The sequence below is a fragment of the Chelmon rostratus genome, chromosome 2 (genome assembly GCF_017976325.1).
Source record: "Chelmon rostratus isolate fCheRos1 chromosome 2, fCheRos1.pri, whole genome shotgun sequence".
Lineage (NCBI taxonomy): Eukaryota > Metazoa > Chordata > Actinopteri > Chaetodontiformes > Chaetodontidae > Chelmon > Chelmon rostratus.
In genome coordinates, this window is record NC_055659.1 from 31,308,453 (window position 1) to 31,319,743 (window position 11,291).

At 40.5% G+C, this 11,291-nt stretch overlaps 1 protein-coding gene across 9 annotated transcripts in view; it reads left to right on the forward strand.

Moving 5' to 3' along the window:
• Nucleotides 1-11,090, forward strand: part of plekha6 (pleckstrin homology domain containing, family A member 6) — a 100,903-nt gene extending 89,813 nt beyond the window's left edge. For 8 of the 9 annotated variants that reach the window (XM_041946887.1, XM_041946918.1, XM_041946928.1 and 5 more), the window contains 3 exons: nt 576-724; nt 6,941-7,048; nt 7,519-11,090. In XM_041946887.1, coding sequence (XP_041802821.1) covers nt 576-724; nt 6,941-7,038 — 247 coding nt within the window. In that variant the 3' untranslated portion in view covers nt 7,039-7,048; nt 7,519-11,090. The remainder of the gene's footprint in view (nt 1-575; nt 725-6,940; nt 7,049-7,518) is intronic. The other variant, XR_006007195.1, reaches the window with a different exon arrangement.
• Nucleotides 11,091-11,291: the final 201 nt, after the last annotated feature.

An 11,291-nucleotide genomic window follows, 5' to 3' on the forward strand; every position in this document is an offset into this window, starting at 1 on the left:
GAAAATGTATAATTTGGTTTGACCATATGTATTAATTGACATGACTATTTGAATTTTTTGAGCTATTGAATAGCAGAAATAATCAGAACAAAACAAAACATAAATATCAGTAGTAATTAAAAAATATATTTAAAAAATTGTAGTTGAAAGTTTTGATTTAAGATTGTAAGTAACAGCTAAAAATGAAAAAAATGATGATAAATGATAAGTGGAATTTAACATTATTATTAACATTATGGATATACCATTACCAAGTGCTAAGAGTTTTCTGCAAATTGATTCAAACTATTTGCGCCAGTCCAAAAGCCTCCATTCCAATGAATGGTTCCATTACTTTTAAATTGCAGAAGAACCAAGAAGGGTTATCCTCTTTCTTCATTACTGCTCATTTTAGCAATAGAACTACTTGCTAGCCAAATTAGATCATTAATGAAATAGAATACAAAATTTCTTTATTTGCAGATCATTTTAGATTTGGCAAATGTTGCATAATCATTAACTATGACTAAATGACAAAACTGTCCTTTCCTTTTTCCTTTCCTTATGTCTTTGCCTTTCATCATGCCCACTGTTAGTTTGCAGAACATGGTTCCTCTCCTGGACGGCCCTGTGGAGGGTGGTGCTCCAGTCAGTTCCCAGCAGCAGTTGCAGGAGCAGGAAAAGCGGATTGAAATATCCTGTGCTCTGGCAGCTGAAGCGTCTCGCCGCAGCCGCCTTCTCTCTGGTGAGGACTCTGTACACATGGATGCCACCGAGACCATGTCATTTACCCTCTCCCACTGACTGCACTCTCTGATCACATAACACAGGAGAAGGCACAATACTGACCGGGAACACTATGTCATTCACATTTCTGCACGTATGTCCAATGCTGGTTTTTGTGTGCTGTTTAAAATCAAAATTTTGCCAAGGTCTGGTAAACGAAGAATGTAAGGTAATGTAAGGAATGTAATGCTAGGATATCTTTACAGGCAAAAAACATTCACATTCATTTCTAATAGAGCTATTTTTAGAAAATGTGTGGTGCTGGAAGGTATTCTTGTTACTTATGACAACATGTTTCTCACCAACTCCTTTGCTGAGATCAGGGTATTCAGTGTCATCTCTTTAGTCCAACAGATATACAAGTTACTCTGTTGTATTTCTGACAAAGTAGCTGCTTGGGGAGAGTTTGCTCTACTATTAAACCGCAATTGTTGTTACCGCCAGTAACCAATGGTGAAAGACACAAAATGTCATTATCCATTAGATGCTTGTGCAAATGGAGGGTGTTTAAAATAATCAATGACAGTAGCCTAGCTGTGTGAGGCACATTTAGGCATGATTTTGGAGTGGTCTCAGTGTATGCACCTCTGCCAAGAAGTTGGTCTAACCAAGCAGAAAAGTGAACATAATCCACTGAAAACATGGAGGATTGTTTTGCCTCCTTACAATAGTAGCAGTGAGCTCTGGTACTGAACTTTGTGGTTGCAGGGCAGGTATGAGTTTGTAAAATGTACACAGCACACTAATTTCTAAAAAAAGTTGTTTGCTGTGTTCCTAGATTTCAGCCATAAGTTATAGATTGTTATAGACTAATGGCTGAACTCTAACAAATGAATATGTGAATGGTAACAGGAATTTATAATTTCACAAAAAATTGGATAATGTCAAAAGAGAGATGGTCCAAGTTGATGCAGGCGAGGAGTGGGCAGGTAGATGAAGTGAGTCAGCAGGTTCTTCGGGTGGTGAACTAGAGCTGGGCAGGTCAGGTCTGAGACCGGAGGAGATGATCCAGAGGCACAAAAAATAGTTTTAGCCATGCAGACAAAGCAAACTCAGAAGCAACATAGAGCACAAGGATTAGCAAAGTGGCTAAGACTACCGGGATCGTAAGTATAACAATCTTGAGACGACTGGTGAAGAGGTGGTGGGTTTTTATCCTGTGGTAGATGTTAGTAAATTTGCTGCAGCTGTGGTGGCTGACTGACGCTGGAAGCAGGTGTAAAAATAAGAGCCAAGTTGTGTAGAAAAGGAAAGAAAAGAAATGAAAAGTATAGAAAACTGAAAAAACGATTTTTCTTGATATATGTACACTTTTGAATATAATACAGTGTCTTCATTACACTTTTCTGAATGTTATCTTCACACTCAGCAACAACAATAACCAGTGAAATATCTCAATAGCTATTTAAAATTTGGAACCCTTAGGTTTTATCTATTGTCATCATCAGGTCTAAATTTCATTTTTTCTAATATTTTGCTTTATGACCAAATACCTGCAAAACTATTCACAAATTGTCATCGCCCTGGGCAGTAGTGTGAGTTAGTACAAATTTACAAATGGTTCATGCACACACAAAATTTGGATTATAAATATGGTAAACAAGAACTGATAAACATTAGTATATTAACAACATTTGGTACAAGCATCACTGTGCTTCACACTCACATTACTGATTATAAACATTATCACTTGAATTGGTGGCTCTAGCGTTGGAGGTACAGCCGTTGTCCACTAATTAGACGGTCGGTTCAATCCTGGGCCCCTGCACTCTACATGTCGAAGTATCCTTGGGCAGATACCAAACCCCAAATTGCTCATGAGTGTACATAAAATATCAATCCTGATGAGTGTGCGGCACCTTGCCTAGTACCCTCTGCCACCAGGGTATGACTACTGATTTTTGTCAAACTGTTAACCACCCATATTATCTGCAGAGAGAGTTGCTCATGCTTCATTGTTATTACTGTTTACATCCCACCATCAGCTGATGCAGATGTGGCGTGTGATATCAACTCTGTTTCTGCCTGACTATTAACACAACATCCATTTTTTTTTCATGGCGATTTCTTGAGATTTGAACTACACTTTCCTCTTGGCTACACTTACAACTTTTCAGCAATTTGCGAATGCATACAGCTCCACTGTATGTGTCTTTGACCTCAGACCTGAGGTGGTCTCCTCCCTTGACCCACATCAGCTTGCCTACTGCCCCAAGGTTGGTGTTGAGGATGCCATCATCTACCTGCTTCAGCCCATTCCCACATGGACAAAGCTGGCAGCACTGCAAGGATGATGTTCTTTGATTTCTCCTGTGTCAAACATGTTTTCTCCACTGCCTTAAACATGCTGCTGCGAGAAATATGAGAAGACACCTCGACAACCTCCTGGATTATTGACGACATGGCAGACAGACCTCAGTTTGAGAGACTGACTTAAGGGGACCAGGGGTCATTTCAACACCATTCTCATCCAAGGAGAAGAGGTGAGATAGTGGAGAGCGACAAATTACCTGGGAGTTCACCTTCACAACAGACTGGAATGGAAGTGAAACCATAAGGCTGTCTAGAGGAAGGTGCAAAGCAGCCTCTATTTCTGGGGAAGCTTAGGTCCTTTGATGGTGCAGCAAGATGTTGAGGATCTTTTACCATTCTGTTGTTCCAAGCACAATTTCTTTGCAGCCACTTGCTGGGGAACCAGCATCAGGGCCAGTGATGCACAGAAGTTGAATAAACTGATTCAGAAGGCTGGCTCTGAACTGGGGCCTGTTTTGGAGCGCCAAGAGCTGGTTGTTGAGAGAGGGATGTTGCACACAAGCTCAACATAATGGACAACACGTCACATCCCGTGCATGACCAACTAATCAGACAGCAGTGTTTTCAGGTGGAGGCTTCTCAACACTACTGTAGTAGGGAAAGCCACAGAAAGTCATTTCTGCAATAATGCTTTACAATGACTCCCCTCTGTGCTAGGAGATGAGGTTCTGAGATGAGGCCTGACTCTGCACATTCAACTTTAATTTAGAATGTGACAGCTCTATCTGATCTTAATTCTAATTTTATATATATATATATATATATATATATATATATATATATATATATATATATATATATATGTTTTTGTTTGTTTTTACTCATTTCTACGTTCACCACTCTTCTGGAAGCTCTGACACAGTACAGCAGGTCCACACTATTAAACTCTAGACTACAGTTCGGACTCCACACACCCCGTAAACTGGACTTTATTCCACCACCATCCCTCCAACTGCTGCCAAGGAGATGGAGGAAACACCGTAAACAAAAGCGTGGCAAGAGAGCCGGCTTGGCTACATGCTAACCCTCACAGACCGGCTCTCCCCAGTCTCTTCCTCACTAACGCCAGGTCTCTTACCAACAAAATCGACAAGGTCCGTCTAAGGATAGTCTCTCGCCGGATGGACAGCTGTGTTACCGTTGTCACAGAGACCAGGCTGGACGACAACATCCCGGACGCAACGGTGGAGATAGCGGAGGGCGCTCTCTGTTCCGGGTGGACAGGACTGCAGCTTCAGGTAAGAGAAGAGGCAGAGGTTTGGCGCTGTATGTACACAATGCCTGGTGTACAGCCACACGCTCCGTCAGCACGTTCTGCTCTCCTGATTTGGAATACCTGGTAGTGAAATGCTGACCGTTCAAGCTGGTTAGAGAACTCTCGTTTGTTGTTATTGTGGCGGCCATCATCCCACCGTGGGCTAATGCTAATTTAGCATTAGAGGAGCTGTACTGCCTAATCTGTGGGCAGATGAACGACAACCCGGAGGCAGCTGTGATTGTGGTGGGGGACTTTAATCACGTTGAACTGAAGGTGGTGTTTCCCAATTTTTGCAAATACATAAACTTTCTGACCAGAGACAGTAGCATTTTGGATCAGGTTTACTGCAACATCCCTGCTGCTTACAAGGCGGTAGCAGCTCCACACCTGGGCATGTCAGACCGCATCTCAGTGAAACTCATTCCTGCCTACAAGCCTCTGGCCTGCAGAACAAAGCCGACCACCGGACAGTACAGATATGGACTGAGGAGGCCTTCTCTGCACTTCAGGACTGCTTTGAGCTGACAGACTGGACTGTGTTCAGAGAAGAGGCAGACCTGGAGGAGTATACATCATCTGTATTGTCCTATGTTGAGTTCTGCACTGATGCTGTCCTCCCTGTTAAGACCATCACTGTGTTTCCCAACCAGAAACCATGGCTGGACAGCACAGTGCAGTCCCTGCTGAAAGCCCTGGATACTGCCTACAGAGCTGGTGACAGGCTGGCTTATAGCAGGGCTTGAGCAGAGCTGAAGAAATGAATTAAGCAGGCCAAGCTCCGGTACAAAGACAAAATTGAAGATCACTTCAATAACAACAACCCACAGAACATGTAGAGAGGCATTAGAACCATGATGGACTAAGCCTAACACCCGGCTCGCCAGCCACAACTCCACCCTGACTGACACCTTAAACAGCTTTTTTGCTCGCTTCGACACATCAGGCAGCAGAGAAGTCACACACCTACCCCGGCTGGAGGAGCAGCACCAGCCCCTCGTCCTGCAGCAGCACCAGGTGACATCCACCCTGAGGAGGATCAACACCCGCAGAGCTACAGGACCGGATAAGGTGTCAGCCAAGACTTTGAGGACATGCGCTGACCAGTTAGCAGGAGTGTTCCTGGACCTTTTTTTATCTGTTCCTGGAGCTGTCTATGGTTCCTGAGTGCCTTAAGTCCTCCACCATCATACTGATACCTAAGAAGGCATCCATCACCTGCCTGAATGATTACCGGCCTGTTGCTCTGACCCCGGTAATCATGAAGTGCTTTTAGTGGATTATTCTCAGGTACATCAGAGGCTTCATCCCCTCGGACCTAGACAGCCTTCAGTTCGCCTACAGAGGGAATCGGTCCACAGAGGATGCTGTCTCCATCACCCTGCACACAGCCCTCAGCCATCCGGTCCACAGACTGTTTGTACTGCTTCCATCTGGAAAGCGGTACAGGAACATCCGCACCGCTACCAACAGACTGAGGGACAGCTTTTTCCCCAGAGCTGTCAGAGCTATCACCCCCAGCAGCCCCTCACTGGAGTGAGAGACCATGAGGGCTATGAGTCACTGCATACTGAACTTTTGCACCTCCACCTCCACCTCCACCTGCACCATCTGTGTATTTAACATTTAAGTACACACATGCTTACCTAAATTTTTGTATATACCTTTTAGTATATTTTAGCTGTTGTTGATTTTTTTTTTATTGTTTTAGTATATTTTTATTGTCTGAGTATATTTTTATTTCTGGTATATTTTTATTGCATTTACGCATAATTTTACTTGATGTTAGTTTATTTTATTCTATTATCTTCATTATATTTTATTACCTTTCTTATTATCTTGTTTCTAACACAGGGGTTGCAATGCAAATTTCGTTGACATGTTATGCTCAATGACAATAAAGGCAATTTTGACAATAAAGGCAATTTTGAATCTTGAATCTTTATCTAGCACAGTACTTTTTATGCACGTGTATATATTTTCAAAATACCTCTACCCCATGGCAAGCGTAAGATGTGTTTTGTGACATGTGAATTTCTGCTGCAACACTGCAATTTTCCTTTGGAGATCAATAAAGTCCTCTATCTATCTTTCTATCTTTCTATCTATCTTTCTATCTATCTATCTATCTATCTATCTATCTATCTATCTATCTATCTATCTGTCTCTCTCTTTGCATGGTCAGAACTAGAAATGGAATGAGAAAAGCACTATATAAATGCATCAATTCACCATGCAGTCTATGTAAGTCACAATGACTTTGTTTCACTCACAGCATTACAGCTTAATTTTGAGCAAAAGGTTCAAGTGAATTTGTGATTCTTTGCAAAAATCATACATATACATACATATCTGAGCATAATACAACAACCTAACCTGTATCTATCTTTGACATGTAGACTGCCGAGACCAGGGATTGAATCACTGACCTTCAGATTGTTGCTTGATAAGTGAATGACTGCTCTAACCCCTTTCACAGTGTCTGAATGCAAAGGAGTCCCTCCACTTCACTTACTTACGTCACTGTACTTCTGCCTTTGAATGGTTCACTCCTTGTTTTTCTTTCCATTTTTACACCCCACCCACCTTCCTTCCATTTCATTCCAGCCCAGTGTGTCCCCAGTTGCCCCACCTCCCCGACTAGCCTGGTACCTCCCCATTCCTCTGCTGACTTCCCCAACTCTGCCCACATCATGAAGGTGTGAGTCATGCAAGGTGAGTCTCCATTTACCACACCACACCACATCCACCAGTCCCCCGTGTCACCTATCCTGTTTAGACCCTCTGCTCACTTCACTGTCTGGGACTGCTTTTCATCTGCTAAGGTGTATAATGTGACACATTATGTTTGACTGATATAGGTTTTGAATAGTACTGCTCATGTTTAGAAATTTAAGATTCTTAACCATTTCTGGTCAGAGTGATCCATATCACCCTCAAACTTTGATCAGGAAGAAATTGACATTGATTTCAAATTGTCAAATGTTAATTTCTGACAGCCGGATTTCAGGAAAAAAAACAAAAAAAAACAATGCTTTTTTCTATGGTTTTCAAGAAGCAATACTGACATTAGAAACATTTATTTCCCATAATAGTAAACAGCGTACAGTACCCAGTGATATGCAAGAAATCTAAAATTATCATTGTATCTCTCTTACACTGTCTTTGTCTCTTTTTTTCTGTAGCTCAAGCCCTAGCTGCTGTAAAGTTTGATGGAGCATCTTTCTGAGGTATCACTGGACAAATAGAATATTGAAGATGGCCCCAGACAAATTTTCTATAGCACCAAAACTGATACAAGAAAAACACAAAGTTGTGGATGGATGGTATAAAATCTTGCAAGCTCTCACATCCAAACTCCAATTCATTCGACTCATAACAGCCTCCTGCTATGTGTACCTGTAGGACAAAGGAAGGCTACAGGGGCCATATTCACAAAGGATTTTGTGGCTTTTAGGAGCCTAAAGGCACAAACAGTTCCTAAGAGTTTTCTCTGAAGAGCCATTCACAAAGCTGCGTGAGAGCAACGGTTGGTACGGAACAAGGAGAATGTCAGGAGAAGGTGTAGGGTTGCCCCCTTTGCTAGGGATGACATCACATTTCATGAGTGCACTTCCTTGTTACATCCACAGTGATTGGTATTGGTATATGACTGGTGACATATAGACATTCATCAGCCTAATACACAGGTGTGTTAGCAACAAATTAAATTGAGATGGATGGATAGGTACATAGGTGGATACATTTCCTAAAAAATATTTAGAGATATTTTGTAACCCAGTGTCACACAAGCAAAAGCAAAAGCACAACAATATATTGCACCGACTTTCCTGGATAATCAATCAAGAGCCATGAAGTTACCTATTGCAGTTGGTGATTGTTTAATACACACTTAATGAGTTGTCACACAAATTTGGGTCTGAAGAGTGCATTTTTGGTTTGCTGAATAATTCTGTCAGATGGCTGAGGCTTTGATCATAAGTGCTGCAAACTGTATTTCACTGCTGTCCAAATAACATATAGTTGTAAAAACATCTCTGGTGTTACTTGACTGTTTTAATTTGTTGGTGAGCCAGCTTAATCCCTATTAAATGGACAACATCAGAATGTGGGTTCAAAGTTCATATTATTCTGTTTTTACAAAGCCCTGATTACAAAACACACATTACTGACGGAAAGTTGGTTTTTGTGACTTAGGAGTCCTCTTGACTGTGTAGTAGGACCCACTTTTAGTGTTGAAATGCTTTGTGAATGACTCTTAGACCAAAACTTAGGAGACCAAAACTTAGGAATCCTTAAGTTAGTACTGCCACACCTTATTTTTTATAAGTTTCCCATAACTCTGCCAGCTCGGAGTTACTTTTAGCTTTGCAATGTTTTGTGGATATGGCCCCAGACATCTTACCAGCTTCAAATTGTGTAATATCTCTGTATTATTAGCTCAGGTCACATTTGCAAAGTAGAAATTACTGATGAAATATGTTGATAGAAAGATGTCATACACTGACAATGACAAAATGTCAATGAACTGATGTTCAGTGTTGCACAGTTCACATGGGACGCCCATGCTAAACATGAACAAGTACAGGAGCTGCAGAGATAAATCAAGACAAAGAGTTTGGGATGAGGCCAGATGGACATCACTGAGGATGACTAGTAGACAAATAGTTTCACTAAAACCTTCAAACATAATTCTGGACACTAAAAGCCAAAGGAGAGTGTTTATTATCATCGGATCTCCATATCAACCTTGGAAAACCACCAATGGCTCTTGGCACAGTCAGAAGTGGGCTCAGCTGCAGGCTGAGGGTATTTGCCCACACTGACATATGCTGACACTTTGACAACTAAGAAGATTGAAGCCTCTCATCCTTTATTAAAAAATAAAAGTTGAGGACTCTCCTTATGGACTCACTGTGATGCCAGTTTCACCTCCATCCCCCAACACCACTCCCATCCTTCAACTTTGTCTACTATCAGTTACACTCATATGCAGTTTGTTGTGAGACAGAACCAAAAATGAAGAGATGAAACAACGGCCCTTCATAAAAGGCTGCAAAGGACCACACTTTGTCATACATCAGAGTCAGAGTATGTCATATATAAAACACTGGTATGAGAACACCAAAGGATTCTCTTAAATATTTACTTGAGGTTTTTTTTGTTTGTTTGTTTGTTTTTTACTCAAGTTGTTGTAAGTCCTTAGAGTAAAGTCCAACATGGATTTACTCCAACATGGATGTACATACTAGATTGGGTGTTTGAGTACGCAGACGTGGTCCATTTGGCATATTTATTGGCACATACAGTCTGTGTGTTCATAAGTTTTCAAAGGCAGTCTGTGAGGGTCACCCCAGGCTGTATTTTTTTCCACAGAGGCATCTTCATAGCCTACATGGACTGTCAATGCTGCAATGTCATTGGTCTGGAATGTCATCATGTTTTTGGGTCAGTATTTGTTTTTGTTCAACTTTTGTCATAAAATCTGGTGGAAAAATGAAATCCAAGTTGATTAGTTGGATTATGGTCATTTGTTGTGTCTTCTGCATGGTGGAGGATAGTTAGGCACTTCGACAGATGCATTTATTGTGGTGACTACCTGTCTGTTTGCTTCTCTTCAATCTGAAGTGTTCAAACCACAGGTGTCAGATAAGAAGTGACATGTTTTTCCCCAATTTTAATAAATAACATAACACCAGCAGTGGATAACATACTTAGGTATACGATGTTTATTTCATTTTTAAGAATAATTGATTCAAAGAAACAGCAGGCTGCCACACTGTCTTCTGCCCCAGATGTACAGTAGCATCTGTCAACAGAGCCTAAATGGAGAGACGGAAATAACTCAAACATGAGGGTGAATGTGAGTTCAGAAGGCTTTTCTTGTAGAATTAACATTTCTAAATTCGGTATCATCAACATTTGCTCATGGGAACTACACTGTGATTAAAGAGCGGTTACGTTTGACAAAGACTACCTAACCTCTCTCATTTTTTTTGACAAAGATGGTGGTCATCTGATTAGACAATGAGAATGTCAGCACAGACTGCTAGTAGGAAAACTTGGATGAGTAGCTGGGATTCTTGTGGTGAAGGCAAAAAGCTATACAGCCATCCACCACTCTGGCCTCCACACCACTAGTGAGTATAAATCTCTAATCCAGAACAGGTGCATATGAATGTAATTCATAGAGACTGCCACTATGTGCAGCTCCTACGTTATGGTAACACCACCCCTGTTGGAAAGTTGTTGGATATGCTTTTAGAAATGATACACTGTATGTGGAAAGTGAAAATAGAAGTGACCTTAGAAGAAGAAAAAAAAGTCAGCTAATGATGCAGTCATTTCAGAGAATTTATATATACTGGAAAATACTGTCATGTAACATACGCCCACCAACATTTCATCCAGTGATGCAGTGCCATAAGTCTGAAACATGTCTGTGTATTTTATATGTTGTGATGAATGGACATATCAATGACATGACTTACAAAGGACTTTGAATCTGGAGGAAATTTAATGATTTATGCTGCCAAAAGTGTAAATAAAAAAAAAAAAAAAATCCAAACACACTGGCTTTAAGTGGAAATGGCCAATATTGAATAGATAAACAATACAGTCACAAATAGATGTATTAAATGAGTGGAGTCAGTTTTTTTTTTGAAAATAGCAAAATGCATAAATGTACCAAATATTGTGAAATTAATATCATACAGTATATGAATCTAATACAGCTCATTATTATGGTATGGTATATATATACATACATATATATATATATATATATATATATATATATATATATATATATATATATATATATATATATATATATATATATATAATTTTAAAACACTGTACTTTAAGTCACTGTGACTGAATGGGAAGTTGTGACAACATCATCTGGTATTTTACAGCAGTTTGACTGGATTTAATTTGTGTCTGTAAACCTAAACTG